The sequence below is a fragment of the Aphelocoma coerulescens genome, chromosome 4 (assembly GCF_041296385.1).
Source record: "Aphelocoma coerulescens isolate FSJ_1873_10779 chromosome 4, UR_Acoe_1.0, whole genome shotgun sequence".
NCBI classification, from domain to species: domain Eukaryota; kingdom Metazoa; phylum Chordata; class Aves; order Passeriformes; family Corvidae; genus Aphelocoma; species Aphelocoma coerulescens.
In genome coordinates, this window is record NC_091017.1 from 73316133 (window position 1) to 73334044 (window position 17912).

The 17912-nt window shown below is 46.8% G+C and overlaps 1 protein-coding gene across 7 annotated transcripts in view; it reads right to left on the reverse strand.

Annotated features, from left to right (window-relative positions):
• FGFRL1 (fibroblast growth factor receptor like 1) overlaps positions 1 to 17912 on the reverse strand; it is a 171166-nt gene that overhangs the window by 127488 nt on the left and 25766 nt on the right. The window contains exon 2 of one of the 7 annotated variants that reach the window (XM_069014675.1): positions 6293 to 6422. The exons of 5 other annotated variants lie outside the window; for them this stretch is intronic. Coding sequence is in view for 1 of the 2 variants with exons in the window: in XM_069014673.1 (XP_068870774.1) it covers positions 4262 to 4304 (43 nt within the window). In the remaining variant the exon portion in view is untranslated. Of the gene's footprint in view, positions 1 to 4261; positions 4330 to 6292; positions 6423 to 17912 lie in introns of those variants that run through there. One more of the 7 variants, XM_069014673.1, reaches the window with a different exon arrangement.

Here is a 17912-nt window from a genome sequence, read left to right on the forward strand (position 1 = left end):
ACTATGCAGTGCAGTGGTTCTGGCATCCCAACAATGGCTGGTTATCAGGAGCAAGAAAGCACGAGGTCTGGGAACTCACTGAAAACATTCAGAGGCGATACATGAGGGACTGGGAGAGATTAGACAGGGTTTGCTGGGACTCCAGGAATTCCTGCAATTCAGGGGTTACACGCAAGATTTCTTTTTTGCACAGGACAGCAGCAAGCAGGAAGACAGAGTTTCCATTTCTCTTTAAAGCTGTTTTCCCAAAACTGTCGTACACATACAGCTTCCCCTGGTTTTTCTGCACTGTTTCGACCAGATGGGGTACCCAGGGCAACTCCTTGGAGTAACAATTCTCATGTACACTGAAGAGCCTCAACTAGGCTCTCATTTCAGCAGGAGCTAGGCTTTGGAGCCTGACTGACAACATCCACAGCTGCCTGCCCAGCAATTCACCACTTAGAAAGGGCTAATTAGTATGAGGTAATTAGTTTCAGGCAAAGAATGTTTGAAAAATAATCTGTGTATGTAAGGTCAGCCATCCTATGTTTTGTTCAACATACTTTTTTCTCTGCTGCTGAAAGAGATCCCAGAAAAATGATGTAAGACACCTAAACCAGGCAGATTCTGGAGATTCAGAGAATCAAGTGTTAAATATACTAAAATGCCTAAAGATGCAACTTCAACCCTGAAGGCTTCTGATGTAACAGGCATATAAAATGTGGAAGTTTCATGGATGATGCTAATTATCCCAAAAGCTCATCTCTCTTTCCCACACCTAAGCTCTTGCTTTTCCAGGGGAAACAAACAAGGCAACACAGAAGGGATCCAGCAGAAGACAGAAGTGCTGACAACGAGGTCTGGCCAGAGTTGTGGCTGAATTCATTTGCCACTGGGCTCCTGCCCGGTCATGGGGCAGCTGTGAAAACAAGGCCATTGGGAAAGCACCACGTGAAGCCAGAGGGGAAATGCCAACACAACCCCAAAGCAATAGCAGCCGACCTCAACCACAGACACTACAGTGACAGCTTTTTTGCATTGTTGTTGTTTTTCCCTAAAATAGCCTGTAAGATAAAGAAGCCAGTGATTAGCTGAGTGCCATCCTCTCTGATATGTGTTTGCCCATTATCTGCTCCTGACACCTAACATATAATTGCACTGCAACACCCCAGCAGGACAGCCTGTCCCAGGAGGGACTGAATGGACTGACTGGGAGAGTTAAAAAAAAGAAGGGAAAATAAGGCTTGCTGGCACATCCAAGAAATGAAAAGGTTGCACTCCAGCAGGGTTAGGATGTCAGAATGGGGATTTCAACAGCCAACAGTGCTGGAAAGGCTGGCTACCTCTCAGAAGCACACCCGGATTCCAAACTTGGGTCTGGTAAGGTTTCCCACCCACAAAAATAGCCACATGCTCCCTGTCAACAAGACCTGAGCTCTTCCCTCTTTCCTTCCTGTTTATAACTCATCTTCTCAAGGATGTCAGCAGAATCAGCATCTCTCTGTACTCCAGAGACAGCCCCTGCCTCGCCAAGTGAAAAATGTCCACAGAAAAAACAACAGGGGTGAGGAAGAATTATCACTCTCTTGCCATCTTTTTTTTTAACTGTTTTTTTTTTAAAGTAAAAAAATATTCATTTCAAAGATCCTGTTTGCCAAGCAAACATATGAACAACCTGATCAGCACAGTGGAAGAGCAACATACCAAGCCTTGTGGGCCCTGGGACTGACACAAGCCATCCTTGCCCCTGAATGCAGGACTGAGTCCCCCATAAACATGACACTAAGTGTTTGCTGCAAACAGAAAGGTGTCATATTTGGGAACTTCATGTTTTCCATGCTGGAGAGAGAAAAATATTTGGACAGGGATACCAGAGGAAAGGCTGTGTGTCTCCACAAGCACCACAAGCAATGCACAAACACACACTGCATCAGCTAAGGACAAATATGTAGCCCCCTTTGTCTCTTGTTTTTCTCATTTTACTCTTATTTCAGCTTTTTCTCAGGAAAGAGGTTACAGTCTACCACCTGTCCAAGATGCAGGGTCAAGTGTCTCTCATGCTCCCTCTTTTAAAAGGGAAAAAACATTTCACTCCAGATCAGAGATTCGATCATGGTGATCTATATCCTGAGCCAGCAATCTGGACTCAAGATGAGGAGCACCTCGCTGACCTGCTCTTCCTGTGTCGTGGTCTCTTTGGAAATATTCCTATTTACATTTTCTTCTAATACAAGTATGTCATCTCAATAAAAGTACCAAAACAATTTCAGGAAAGCTTAATTTCCCTAAAAATATTTCCATCACCTCTAGTGGTAACTCAGCGTTCTCTAAGTATGCACAATGTGAGCCCAGCTGCAATGTGTGAGTTGTGTAAACCTGGTGAGACTCTGCTGAAGTCAGCAGATGTGGTGTGGGTTTGCAGTGCTTTCTTGGAATGAAGAACTTTGCCTTCTATTTATCACACACTTCCTTGCTAAAGAAACACCCTTAAAATGGCATTCACATTTTCAGTAAATGCTTTAGAAAAAGAAACAGAAAAGACCATCAATTACCAGAAAAAAAAAAAAACACCTTCCTATGCAATGACAAAAAATAGCCTTAATCCAAATTTTGCTGTTGTGCTGACACAAAGTTGAACTCATCCTGATCTTGTCCTTAAAATGACTGCTCAGCCACTCTAATTTAAACAGGCAGCAGAAAGCTGTTCTCATGCAAATAATATACAAATCTGCCATGATTTGGTAATACTTAGCTTAATTTGACAGCTATTCATACCATCAGACAAGTATTGATGATAAATAAAGACAAAGAATGAGAAACTTGTGTTTCCATCCTAAGCAATTAATAACTAAAGACAGACACAGGCAGACGAAATCTGTCAGCACATGGAAAGGACCCACTAACTGCATTGCATATGAGTTGCAAAAGTAGACAGCTTTTACTGTTTCGTTTTTCAGGAAGACAAGCTTGTAAGAGAGTTTAAAATTATGATGCTTGTCTGTGGCTGCAGCTCCCCCCTGAACAGGATGATGCCACATCTGCCAGGCACCTTTCAGGTGTCCTACCCCAGTTCCTCTGTTCCACACGGGAAGAGGGACACCAACAGCACCCCCCTCATACTTACATTTTCCTTCTACTAGTCAGGTGACTTTCCTGTTGACTCAACTTCCTTTTCTTTAATGTCTCTAAGGCTGAGCTTTCCAACATAAGTCCCATTCATATTTAATCTCTACCTCTATTTAACTTGTCAAGGCTCTAATAAATGAGGAGAGCACTCTTGGCTGAAGGTGTTCCTCTGATCTGCTTGGTCCCAACAGGCCCAGGGAAGTGGATCTAAACTCCAAATGACACAGCTCACACCTGGGAGGATGCCGCCAGCAGCAGGGCATACAGGTACCCCAGCCACACAGCACACCCACCACAGAGCCACAGGATCAGTGGGGCTGGAAAAGACCTCTGAGATCATCCAGTCCAACCCGAGACCCAACACCACCATGGCCCTGAGTGCCACATCCAGTCTTTCCAAACATCTCCAGGGATGGGGACTCCACCACTGCACCCCTTCAGACTGAGACAGACATCAGGCTCCAGCTCCCACCTTAGCCTTGCTTGCATGTCCCAGTTAATCCCTGGAAGAAGGAAGAGAACATTCACATGGTGAAAATGGCCACTAAGTAGGTTAAGTAGAAGCAATTTTGAGGCCTGCAGGAGGCTGGGATGCTGGGTTTACCACAGTCTCCTCTCACTTTGCAAAGAGACCACTTTAGACAGTCACTCCACATTTTTTTCAGGAGCAGGAACTGATCCCACTCTTTTGGCCCACTTGGAGCTGCTTTGCCTCTGATGCCTAATTCACTAGTGCAACTTATGCTGGCACAAACCCCATAAACACCCTTTAAATGAAAGTGTAGGACACATGATGGGACAAGAGCTGACCCTGGACAGAAACACCACAAGGAAAGGCTCTAACTGCAGTGGTTCAGAAATCTTTCTTCTATTTGACCACACTTTCATCCCTTTTTGCCCCTGAAACCCTTGGTGTCCTCATTGCTCACAGCTCCAGAGCTGGCTCCCAGTCACCAGGACCTTCCCTTCTCTCCCTTCTGTCATACCTTGCCACAGACCCCCACCCTTGCCCACCAGCACTGGCTCTCCCCACACACACAGGGCACACAAGCCCTCCCACTTTGTGTGTTCCATCTGCCATGTCACACCCTGCCTGCCCCACCACCCAACCCAGCCCCTCATGGACCCACTGCAGCAAGTCCAGACCACTCACTCAGCAGACAGATCGAAGGACAAGCCCTTCTCTGCCTCAGCATCCAATTTTTCCTCCCCCAACCTCCACACCAGTAGACACTCATCTGAAAAAAAGTCACCTTTGAAGCCAAAACCCGTTTGGGGGCTGGATGCCGGGAAGAGGGGGCCTTTTCTGTCCGTGCTGTCCAAACACTCTGGCAAGCAGCACTATCTCAGTTTGGCTCCCTCCTCAGCCCCAGACAAACGTGGCTTCCCTCTTGACTTGCTATTTAAAACCCGTCCCAAGACTGGCATACGGCGGTTTCAGATTAACGAGCTGGAGCCATTGGCGGGCAGGCAGCGTCCCTGTGCCCTGCGCAGTGCCAGGTGCCCCCACACTAGCTCCTGCCTCCTCTGTGTCAGACCAGCCCATCTACTTACTGGCAGCTCTGTCTTACTGTTTAATTTAAGGAGGATCATTCCCTAAAACACATCAGAAGCTCCAGCTGCAGGGGAGTGGAGGCTCAGTCGGATATACTGCATAAATTTAAGGGTTTATTGCATTTACACATCCCCTCTCAGCACACTTTACCAGAATAGCTCTTTATCTGCAGACATGGCTCATTGACCCGGGCTAAACGTGGAGCCTGTACCAAGGTGAACAGCAGAACTGAAACCACTTGGCTCCCTGAGTTGTGTCCCTCCTCCCAGCCTGCTCCCTCAAGAGCCCACAGCCACCCAGCCCACAGCACAGGGCACTGAAAGCCTCCTCCATCCAGAGTTTGGCACAAGGTGGGTGTTTTGTTTCATGTACGATTTCAGAGATTTTGAAATCCAGACTGAAATGGAGCAGCAGCAACACCTGAAGTGTGGAAACTGTCTTACAATGAAAATCTTGTTTTCCTTTAGAAAACAATGGACCTGTTGGAGCGAATCCAGAGGAGGCCACAAAGGTGATAAAAGGGCTGGAGCACCTCTGCTATGGAGACAGGCTGAGAGAGCTGGGGATGTTCAGCCTGGAAAAGAGAAGGTTCCATGGAGACCTTCTAGAAGTCTTCCAGGAACTAAAGGGGATTTGTAAAAAACACTTATAAAAAAGAATCTTGCACAGGCAGATAGAACAAGGGGGAACGGCTTTAAACTAAAAAAAAAAAAAAAGGAGAGACTTAGATTAAATGTTAGGAAGAAATTCTTTACTGTGAAGGTGGTGAAGGACTGGCACAGGCTGCCCAGGGAAGCTGTGGATGCTCCATCCCTGGAAGTATTCAAGGCCAGGTTGGACAGGGCTGTGAGCAGCCTCGTTTTGTGGGTGGCAGCCCGGCCCACGGCTGAACAGAATGAAAGGATCTCTATGATCCCTGCCAATCCAAAGCATTCTATGATTCTGTGGTGATTTTCAAGAGGATTGTCTACATCTCAGGTTCAGCAAAGCCCACACAACTCTGGGAGGTACTTTAATATCAACGGGACAGGACTGTGATTTCTGAAAGAAAATAGTTATATTTCTTTATATTTATTTTACTCTATCAGAGGTAATGTAATTACATACACAGAAAATAGAAGAGTGTATATTTGTTATTCTTTGATGGCCAGGGCAGTCATTCGCAGTGACATAAAACAGGTTAAAGCCCTGTCACATGAACAGAGTAAAGTTTTACATGACTACTGTGCAGTTCCCCCAGGCTCCCCGACAGGAACAGAGCCCCAGATTGAATGAGGTACAGTGCAAACACACAACAAGAGGGTATGTTCAAATGGACAGACCAGAAACAAAACAGGATGAACAGAACTATGAAATTAATTGGCCACGGTTCCACGGGAGTTCGATTCTAGGGCCAGGAATCACCCCAAGGGCAGGTCACCCCAAGCTTTGTACAGGTTTGCACAACTGTAAGCAAGCAGACACTTTAAAATCGGACTCACTGCATGAGGAAACATGGGTTTGGGGCACAAAGAGTCCAGACAGATGTGCCAGGAGCCTCCTCATCACAGCTCACAGCTGAACTCCTGCTTTCCATGGCAAACCAGGAGCAAAAGAGCATCGTCAGTAAATGGTGACATCATTTAATACCTTTTCATTCTTAGTGCACCTGGCCAAGAAGAACAACAGGCATTTTATGCTGATTTGGGATGCAGGTGAAGAGTCCAATGCTCTCAGGATTTAGCTGTACTGCAGGATGAGAAGCCTGGGGAGACCAGTGCTGGGTAGAGGAAAAGAAACAGTCAGTGAGAGGATTAACCTAAACAATTGCAAGAGGATTGACAGTGGTGGACCCTGGGTGATAAAAACCAGACACAAAACACAAGATTACTTTAACACTCAGAAGCAGCTCAAAAAACCCCCAAGAACGTGGACAGACATTTATGTCATCCTTGTGTGAGCAGAAGGCAGCAACATGCAGATGGTGAACAGCTCAGGCTGTAACCATCTGAAGGGCTGAAGTGCTGGATGGGAAGAGACAACTACAGCGGGAGCAGCCTCACAGCAATTTGTAGGCTCAGCTTGGTATTTCACACAGCCATGCTGTGCTCTCCACCATGGAATGTGTGCTCCTTTCCACAGGATGCCAGCACAGCAATGAGATGACATCGGGACTCAGGTAATGCCATCAAGTCACAGCACCCAAAGAGAGGGGCTGGAAGCTGGAGGAACAACTTGCAGGGCTGCACCAACTTTGTTCCCTCCTGAAGTTGTCGGTGCATACCAGAAAAAAGCAGCTGCTGTGGAAGACACCTGAATGAAAAAGAACAGGATTTGTATTCTAACCCTAGGAGCTGCATGGCTGAACTCAGTGAAAAATCTGGTCTATAATCCCTACAAAACAAGTCACATCCTAGGCTAAAATGCCACTGTCAGGCCCTGCAGAGCTGAAACTGTGGCCAGAAAATCACCGTGACCCTCAAGCCCATCACCAGGTGCTGGCTCTTTTCTGTCCCTTGAGATTCAGATGAGGAAAACAGGCATTAAATCCACAGCAGATCTGTGGTTTAGGACTCCAGCCCTAAAAGGGAGGCTTTACCTTACTTATTTTTACATTCCAGTCGTACATAAACAAAGAATATAATCTGCTTTTGAGGATTTAAAGTCTGTGGATCTCGCTGTCCATGTTAAGGTGCTTGGCTGGTGCCATCACCAGACCTGATGTGCCAGGTTGATTTTTTTTTCCCCCCCACCTAAATGTTTTAGAAAGGGAGGGAGCACAGGGAACAACCTCCTGCACTCAGACACCTGTGTATAGAGGCACTGCCTTTCACCCAGGGGGTCGTTTGTAACAAGAAGGGGAAGAAGAGGGAGAAACTTCTCTCTGAACTCACACACCACCTGTCCAAATGGTCAGCTTGCCTGCGGCGGTCTCGCTTTGGCACACTGCTGTGTGGGGCTGTGAAACTTTGGGTTGCAATACATCTGTAAAAGTAACAGCCACCAGAAAAGGAAGGGGGAAGATCCGGGCATCCTGCAGAATGTAACTAGCAGGAATTAAAATGTAAAAGAATCACCCTCCGGGGTCTTCACAGAAGCTATAAACCCAAGCAACTGTTCTGGCAGGTGTTACTGTGCAGCACCTGCTGTTAAAGCGACTCTTTGCTGGCACCTCACCTGTCTCATCTTCCCAGTGCCCCTGAGCCCACTGGGCAGGCAGTGCTGAGCTGGGCAGCCAGGCAAGTTATTATCCAGCCCTGCTCGGCAAGGGCTGCACTGGCGCCAGGCTTTGAGCAGCTGAATGAAGTGTTGTCATTTCCCAGCTGGGAGTGGGAAAGAGCACGGTGCCGCTTCCTGATGCTGTTATTTTATTTTGCAGCAGCTTCCCCTTCCCGCTGTCTGAATGTCACAGATTACTTCACTGCTGTGCGAGCCTGGGAGCGGGGGGAGCAGAGGGGGAAGTGAAAAATCTGGCAAGCGCTTCCCAAACTGCCGGCATCCCTGATGCCCCAGCGGCTGCACAGAAACCGGAGGCTGGAACAGATGGGTGGCAAGTTCACCTCTTGGGAAGCAAGAGCCATGCACAGGTCAGTAACACACCTGCTATGGTCTGCAAACACCCACAGACCCTGCTCTCACTCCCATCTATTTAACCCCTCTGCACTAAGGCTGGGGATGTCTCTCTGGCTCAGGAAATATAAGCCCTGGGCTGCTTTTTGGAGCCTGTCAGCAGTGCTCTTTTGTCAAGCAGAGGCCTTCCTGTCAAGTCATACAAAGTGCTTGCTCTCCTTTTCCCCTTGGGATCCGCACACGCTTCCTCCCGCAGCAGCCCCAGCCTTTGTCAGCCCGAGGGAGCAGGGCAGCTGGCAGGACTCCCGAGAGCCTGGCAGGGAGACCACTCTGCACAGCCCTGGAGCTCACCCCTGCACTGCATGCAAAGGGCCTGGGCAGGGGAGGACGTGGGGAATTTGGGATACCAGGCTGGAGAATGGCAGGGATCATCAGTGAGGGTGATCAGAACAAGCACAGCTGCCCCATGATTTCATACAGCTTACAGAAAGCTCCTTCCCACAGCAGGACTAAACTGTCCAGCCAGGGCTGGACTGAAGCACTCAGAGAAATAACAAGAATAACTAAGAATTAGAAACAAAGGAGTCATGGCATGATTTCCCCATCAAAACAGCAGTGAGAATGTCAAGTGAGCAGCAGCAGTGAGAATGACAAGTTCTCTAGCACTCAGGAGAAGTCTCTTTCACCACAGCATCCCTGTCTTCACTAATCTCTGAAATTTTGCCTGGCAATGGCCCTGTTTTGGAGAACTGGCTCCATATCTGCAAATATACACAGCTGGGGTAATCTAATACTGACCTGCAATGCTGTCACTATCAGGTAGGTCATATTCTCTTTCCCTCACTGCTTGGTTTAGTGGAAGCTCTTCCCTCTGTGCCTTGGATTTGTAAAGCAGGAACAAGGGTGCCAACTACCTCTGTAAAGGTACTTTAGAGTCCTCCACTACAAGGTGCAACACCCACTAATTTCAGCAGGACTGTTGCCTGAATAAGGCAGCACTCAGAGCTCAGAGGGTAGGCTGAGGATACTAAAATCATCCTTTGTTTTCAGACAAAAATAAGATGCAAATGAAAGTATGCTCCTTAATTTGTTCATTCTGAACCAGGTGGAAAGTGCTTTCTTCAGTATGCAAACACAGGAAGGATAATTAAATAGCAGAGATCGGGGCAGCATGGACTGCTATCTCAACAGTCTTGTCTGCAGGTTCCCCATATAAATATCATGTCAGAAACAACTGGCATATCTATAACATCTAGCGACAGTTGTGTATTGTCAGGAGAAATTAAATTTACAATATTTGCAATTTTTAAGCTTAAAGATAACATTGAAATCCACGCAGAAAATGCAAAAGGTCAGATTTGATGGCAAAATTAGTGTCCCAAGAAAGCCTTTTCTGATTGCAACGGAGGTCCTAAATCACATTCTCCAAGGGAGGGATAGAGCAGGGCAGGACAGGGCAGGGCAGCAAGCAGGTGGTAGCAGCAGCAGTACCAGCTTGTGGAGGCTGAACATACCAGTTTTACACACTGCCAGCTCCAGGCCAAAGGACAGATAACATTTGGTAGTGCACAGCACTGCTCCAGAGTAATTCAGGCTCGGAAGCACCCACCAGGACACAGCCAAGCAGAGTTTAAGCAGACAGGTTGCATTAAATCCCATGTCAACATGCAGCCTCAGGCTCTGATGTCTGGGTTGAGTGAGTGTAACTCTCCACTGATCCCTGGGGTGATGGGGAAAACACTATCCTCACATCCCTCAAGGCACAAAGAAAATCTTTTCGTTCTCACTTCTTTTTCACCCCTCTTAAAGCGATGGCATTCCTCAGCAGCTGTAATCAGCACACACACTCTCCCAAAGTGCCATTTAATACCGTCACACAAAACTGCTGCATGACCCACTTTGGGTTATTATGTGCAATAATTATAAGACACCACAGCCCCGGTCTGCCAGGCTCCAAGAGGCTTTCTGCAAGGGCATTCCCTCAATCCTCCCTTCCTGTGGACTCTCAGCTTCATGCCTGGGAGATGGACAGCATTTCTCTCCGTCGCATCCACCCCCACCTCCACTTAATTTCATGCTTGGGCTGTGACTACGCTAACAGGGCATATCGAGTTTCTCCCTCGTACACTGATTAAACCGACATGGTGCTTTGCACAGTCTTTCACGGACTCCTTATCTCAGTAACAAGAGGGAGGAAAAAGCACAAGGACAACTCTGAGCAAAGCAACACTGTCTCCTTTCCTGGCACTGGCAGAAGTCTCTTTGGGAAACGCTGCGCACCCTCTGTCAGGAAGCTGAGAGAGAAAAGCTACGACAGCTCAAGGGCTTGTCAGAGCAGGCCAGTCCTGGTAAATGGGAAATTCTGGAGGTCTCTTTAACAATATTTTCCAGCCTTTTCACTGTATTTTTCAACTGTATCAGATTGAGGAGGTGGGTAGAGATCAGAGGCTCGGAGAGGTGGTGTTTCAGAAGTGGCCTCTGCTTCTGGGAGCTCTGCAAGAGCCCAGGAGTGGACAGTGTCCTGCCTTACCACAGTGCGTGCCTACGGCAACCAGGGTCATGGCTATGGCTGCAGAGCACTGAAACCCCAGTTGAAGTGCTGTCACTTTCCATCAGTCCAAAATTCACCAGTTAAGTTTTAACCAAATTATTTTTCCCGATACTGTCTTGTCTTCCAGGCTTTGGTGTGGTTGAATGCAACCTAGTAAGCTTACAAAACTTTTCTGGAGAAATGTGTTGCTTCAGAACTAAAAAAAATACTTAAAAATATGAAATGGAGGATTTCAATCTACTCCCACTCCTTTGATTTTTCACAAGGTCATAAAAGAAGGGAATATTCCAAAGCCCACAATAATTCCAGAGGGAATTGCCACCATACCAGGATAAATGAGTGGCAGAGGCGCTGCTTAGAGGCAGGAATGGAGAACAGCTCTCCTGGCTTTAGGGCCTTGAGTCACACCAAACATAAGACATCCACAGCAGCCCAAGACACACCAGGTCATCTATATGGAGCTGGCACATAGGACCCTGAACCCACGGAATGCCTATATTCCTGTGAGGTAACAGAGCCTTGGGTAAAAGTCCCCATGTACCAGTTAACTGTGTTCGGAAAAGCAGGCTGGAAAAGCCCAGATTTCCCCAATGCAGCTGTCCATATTCAAGCCAGTTCCCTTCAACTCCCTGTCCCACAAGTACAGAGAGACATTGCTCATCTCATCATAATGCAGGCACTGAGGACAGGTCAGATGATTCCCACATCAGGTCTCAGCCCACAGCCCAGCATATTCTCATCAAATACTCAGTTTGACAGGCTCTTCAGGCAGCAGTACAGCAACAAGTGCACACACTGTCAAATAATTTGGTCCCAAATCAAAGACTTCATCAATCCTAGGATTTGAAGTTCTATGAGACCTTTGGAAAAGGCATTACTTTGCTTTTCTCTCCTGTCTTGTTCTTGGGCTCAAGCCAACTACAAAACTGCTTTGGTACCTAAAGACAGACTTTTCACTCCTCAAGGGCTTGTGAAGCACTCACAGCTCCTTTCAGCTCCTACTAGAACCATTCAACACCTTTGCAAGCTCCTTGGTTTCTCAAAGGAGCCAGTCCAGCCTCTGCAGAGCCAATTATAGGAGAGCACAACGCAAATATAAAAGAACAGACTCTGTTTCCAACCCACGCATCAGAGGCTTTGCTTAGAGAACCTCCAAATCCATCACAGCCTTACTAGCTGACTTCAAATCCCCTTGCCACAACCCTTCCAAAGAGGGCAGTGCCTGGAAGAGGAATGAGAGCTGATTTCAGAGGTGGATTGATTACCTGGACACACCTCACTGATGCAGAGGTACCAGCTTGGACCTCAGATTTCCCAGCAGACCCTTTGTTTGCCATAAGAAGCTATGCTTGAGAGAGACTTGTTCTACTCCCACAGACGCACAGGTGGCATGTGCAGTTTAAAACAGGCTGTTTCAGGAGGGTATTTCCTTGTTTGGCTTGGGTTTTTTGATGGGACCATAGAATTGCAGCTGATACCACAAGTGAGTGGAGCTAGGTTATCATTACAGATAGATGGTCTGCTGGAAAGTGCTGTCACACATGCATATAAACACACACACACATACACGTGCACACTGAGTTTGGCTGGGCTAGTTAAAACACCACAGCACTTATTGCTCCTTGAGGCCTATGAGTTCACTTCCAGGCTCCCGGCCAGCTTGGAAATCATATAACCCACACGAGCAGCAAAGTTGTAAGGAGATGTTTGTCCAGAAAAAAATAGTTCCTGAGTGCTGTTCCCTGTAGGACACATTTCAGCAACCCTGAAACCAAGATAGTAACTAGTCAACACTTTGGGGACTATCCTTGGTGAGGTCAGCCAGAAATGACTGCCCACCATCACGAGTGAGAGGGCTGCCATGCTGGGGATAAAGGAGAAAGCACCTCCTAGGCCTGGCTCTTTTTTGCAGAGAAACACAGAAATTTTTAGTGATGTTCCAGTGCTTTTCTGTCAAGGAAAAAGCCAAAGAGGCATAAAAGGGATATAAATCATTCAAGCTGTCTAGAGAAGACATGAGAGCACAGGGCACCTTTCAAGGACCTCCTTGCAAACACCAGCCCAAGGAACAAGGCGAGGATGCCAGGCAACCAAGGGATGGCATGCTGATGAGGCATGGAGCAACAGTGGGTGTCCCTTTGTGGTCCACAGGGCACCTCATTTACAGACATGCTTCTAAAGGTGACTGCAAGCCACCACAGGCATCTTTCCTCCAGCAGAGTAACACACAATGGACAGACAAGCAAGGCAGAGAAATGAGTCTCAGAGCTCAATATTGATTCAAGGTCCTTTCCCCCAAATCGTGCTGGCCCTTCAAAAACTCTTCCCACTGTGTCCCCCCTTTCCATCACCTGGTCCATCCCATTCAGCTAGATCACAATGGGATGAGAAGTGGTTCTGAAGCATGAGGGGGGATTAGGTCACCTTGTCAGGCCAAATTCAGATACTCCGCAAGCACATGCCATCACCAGGGAAGGGATTTGGCCCTTCAGATGGAGATGAAATTTCTGCTAAAGACAAGGTAAAGTCAGGGCAAACCCCTCTCATGCATCATTGTGTAACAATCTGCATGAAAACACTGCTATTGATACTATCAGGTTTCCCATCCCTAACATTCATCTTGTTCTTCTCTTGCTTTAATTTTTGCTGATAAGAGGTAGCTCATTATTTGGGGGGAAGGGGAGGCTGCTTATGTTTTTTTCACATTAAATTGTGGCAGCGGTGCGCAGAGAAGCACAGCACTTCCCCTCTCTCACCGGGTAAGCTGCAGCACAAAGGCTTGGGGCTGACCTCACATCCTCTCCAACAATTAAAAGTCAAGGCCAGCAGCACAGCCAAAACTTGACACGCTCTTTTAGAGAACAAAGGTCACTAGATTGAAGTCTTCACTCCCTGCTTTGGCTGAAGCAGCATGAAACATCCTCTTCAAAACCTAAGGCAGTTGAATCTTTATCAGGTGATGATGGCTTTTTGGAGAATAAAGACAACTGACCTCTGTGTCTTCCCTCCTACGGTTCCACAAGAAACCTTCAGGCTGCCTAATTAGTATAAATCATTTTCCAGTAAGTGCTCCTGCCCCATGACGGCCTCATCAGACACCAGGTCCAGAGATAAAGCTTTGATGGCTGCGATAGTGGCGCTGGGAATGATGGCTGAAGGAAGCCAGAAGCAGGATGGTCGCAGCCATGGCTGGCCCCAGCTCCCCGAGGAGCAGAGCAGGCTGAGTGGTCACTGCAGATGTGCAGGTGTAACCTCCACAGCCAGGAGACAGGGGCTGGAGAGGACAACAGCTGGGCAGGAAACGAGCCAGAGAAAGGCTACATTAGAAACCACAGCAATCTTAGTGCTTTTGCACAAATAGTGTTCGTTGGAAGATTAAATGAAATAAAAAGTCATTACATGGTTAAATGGTTAATTTCATGGCTACAGTCATAAAGCTGACAGAAGCCAGAGCAGCCACAGGGAGGCCCTGTCGAAGCCTGACAGCATCAACACCCTCTCAAGAATGAGCCTTCACTAAGTAATTTGGTTTGGGCTAATTTAAAATCAATCCTCAGAGAATGTTGCTTGGTCAGGAGTCTCACTCTTTCAAGAGTCCAAAAGATAGACTCATAAGACAATAGTCAGTCATCTTCTTGTCCATCATAGAGTAGGACTAAAATCTATCCCAGACTGTTTAGAGGTCCTTCCTGCCTGCTGTCCCTTCTTAATGCTCTCTGCTTTGCCTGGCACGCTGAAACCCTTACACAATCCAAATGGAACCTCCAGCTCAAGGAGACTTTGTGTGGCTGGTGAACAAGGCCTAACACAGTCCCAGCTCCACCGTATCTGGTCAAAACAAGGATGTCCCAAGAGGAGAACCTACAATGGTGGCCTGGAATTGCCAAGGGTTTCATCCTACTCCTTCCAGTGCCCTGGACAGCCCCTGGGAGTGCAGACTGACTGCATTTCTCCACACACTTCAGTTCACTTCTAGCACAGATTTTGTTCCAGCAGAGAGCCTTCCCAGCATCTCTCCAGCTGACAGGGAAAACCCTCACAAAAAGGGTATTTTTAGGAGCTGTTCCTTCCTATCAATCTGAAGAGCAAGTAGAATTTCCCTATCATTAGACCAACAAAAATAGAAAGCACAAGGCACCACAGCGTCAGACCTCTCACTTCCATGAAGAACTCAAAGGCCTGGGCTCTTCCACACTCAGGCTCAGATTGCAAAGATGAAACCAAGAAACCCCCAACAGCACCACAAAAAAGCATTTGGATGCCCCATGAACTTGGAGAGATCCAAGTCCAAAGCAACACTAAAGCAAAAATCAAACTGACTCCTCCTCTCCTCATTGTGTGGTCACTCCAATGTGGTGAGAAGGAAGATTCAGGTCATTAAATCACAGAAAATGTTTTGTTGCCTTACTTTTCAGTAGTGCAATGAGTCTGATTGGCCCAGTGCAGGCAGAGAAGAGAGAGATGGCAGCAGACAGCCAGCAGCAGGAAAGGATGTGGGGAGAGAAGGGCCTCCAAAATGAAACTCAATGGAAAATACCATTTTTATATGAAACAGCCTCTGCTGACAAACAGTTCTTTGTCTCAACACAGAGAGCATGCTTCAGGTACAAGTTGCTAAGACAGAATTCCCCCCATGCAATTCCCTGCTCAAGATATGCTGCAGAAGCCAGTACTGCCTCCATGTGCCCTACCTGCTCTGGGGTTAAGACAAAACATTTCCAGACGTGTCCTTACATAAATAAGTTCTCCATGTCATGCATTGATCTACTCCACTTCTGCTAAGACAAACTCAAAACCTTCCTCCAGTCCCACTGAAGTGAGAGGGGCTGCACTGGTGGGACTCGGGCAGAATCACTCCTCTCCTCAAAGCCTCACCTGTGTTAACTGAGGCTCAGAAAACAAGACATTTGATACAAAAAGATGTAGCTTTGGTAAGGCCACACTAACTGACACCTTAAATTCCAGCATGTAATTTTAGTTTTAAAAACTGTGCCTCCCAAAAAAAAAAATGTTAAGGCGGGGGGGGAATCCCCAAGTTTTCTTTAGTTTTCTTTCACGGGATACTGATGATACTCTAAAAGATGAATTGATAGAATAGATTTAATTGTATTTTAACTCTGGGGCTGACTCGCTTAATACTGTTTGGATCCTCCATCCAAGTTTATCCCAAGAAAACTGGATTCAGGTTTATCAGACAGTAATTACCTATATTAAAAAAAAAAACCTCATCCCTTCCTAAAAAACAGTGATTAAAAAAAAATTTATAAAGAAGTCATAATGGATGAACACACATATGCATTCACCCTGCTCCTTACTAACCACAGCCCCTAACAGGAGATAATGGAAGCTGCTTTCAAATGAAATGTCTAAATGGGCCTAGAGCTTGTTTTCTCCAAACTCAGCCAGGCATTACTGCTGCCACAGCCACTTTCAATCAAGCTTTTACTGCAAAGGAAAACAAAGGAAGAAGTTAAATCCATGGGAGATTTCCAATGAATACTTAAAAATCTTTTCATGGGACAGAGTGAGGGAACTCTGTACCAGCAATGACCTCAGAAATCTTGTGAGTTCACTCCATTGCAGGCTGTTCCCTCTCTCCCCTAGATTTTAATTAGCTAATTCAAGGCCTTGTATGGAGGAGGAAAGAGTAGTGCTTAAGCAGCAGAAAGTTCAGCTGAATTTGCTGTGTGCTTGGAATTTAATAGACAAATACCAAGATCCTTTTAGGGACTGTCATTTCCCACAGTTAAAGGTGGACATACGGCCACTTGGAGCCTTTCAAAGGACCAGGGACGCAGACAGTGTCTTCTTATATCAAGAATATGCCAAGTTTTGTGTGCCACCCTACACCTTCCATGGGGAGAGGTGCTGCCACGCTGCCCCCACACAAATCTGTGAGTGTGCAGACACACAACACACACCCGAGGCATTCTCCCTGTGTGCCTGTTTCTCCCCCCTTGCAAGCTCTTTTCACCCGCCTGAGGAACAAAGCCAGCGGCTGAAAGATCCAGCAAAAGTGCCTTGTTACGCAGAAGAAAGAGATACTTTAACTCAGCTGTCAATAAGTTTTGCCCATTTACATGTGTGCGGAACACTTTGAATAAATTACGTTTCCAGGATTTAGCTCCACGACAGTGGCCTAACAAAAGGGGACTTACAGCTCCAGGGGAGAGGAGGGGCATGAGGGGGAAACACATTCTGCACAAGACAAAATCCCTTCCAGAACCATGAGGGCAAACTGGGTTGGCACTCTCCTTTGACGAGCACAACTTTTACATCACTTGCAATCTATTTTCAGACACATTTTCTGCATTTGCATCAAGCACAGAGAGTCACTTCCACATATGGTCTCTGTGGGGGTGAGGATGGGATGGTTTTGCTTTTTTAATTACAGACACAGCAAAAGTAAAACAATGGGGGAACCATGGGGTGCTGCTGATGTCAGGTGGAGCTGTGCCCCTCTGGGAACCAATTTTACTTGGAGAGTGAAATCTGCTGTTCCAGCTTTTAACAGAACCAGCAGCCAACAGAAGTGCTTACAAGACACTGGCTGGGGTTTGTATCTTATTTTAAATATGCACACATGTGTCCCCAGGTGACTACTCTGAAGAAAATTTACCTGTGGGGAGTGAGAGGAGGATGCAGTCTGTTACATCACCATGGGGCAGGAAAAGCAACTTTCACATGGACCACTCCTCCTACACCAGGGGAATTACTTCAGCATTTTGCTGAGCAAGGCACCCTAAAGAGGAAAAACTCACTGGGGTAAAGTCAGTGGGAATTTGTTACAAAAAAAATTGGGAATTTAGGTTTCCTGCTTATTGAGAGAAGACTACCAGATATGAGTGTCACCTCTATCCTTCACTTGCCTGCAGGGAAATAATCATATAGAGAGCTGCTAGAAGGGATTTAATCAAACACAGGTTTGTGCCCCCATAAGAGACCCAGCAGATGAAGCTCCCAGCTCTGTGCCAGGCAAGACAGACCAGCTATTCTAATGGGACACACTGATCCTCGCATCCTTCAAATTGTAATGCCATGAAATAAAGCCTGGCTGCCTTCCAGGGTTGCACTGGTCACTGACTTTAATAAAAACAAGTGAAGTAAAATAGATCCACGAGGCTGAAAGCTCAGGCAGGTTCCCCACAA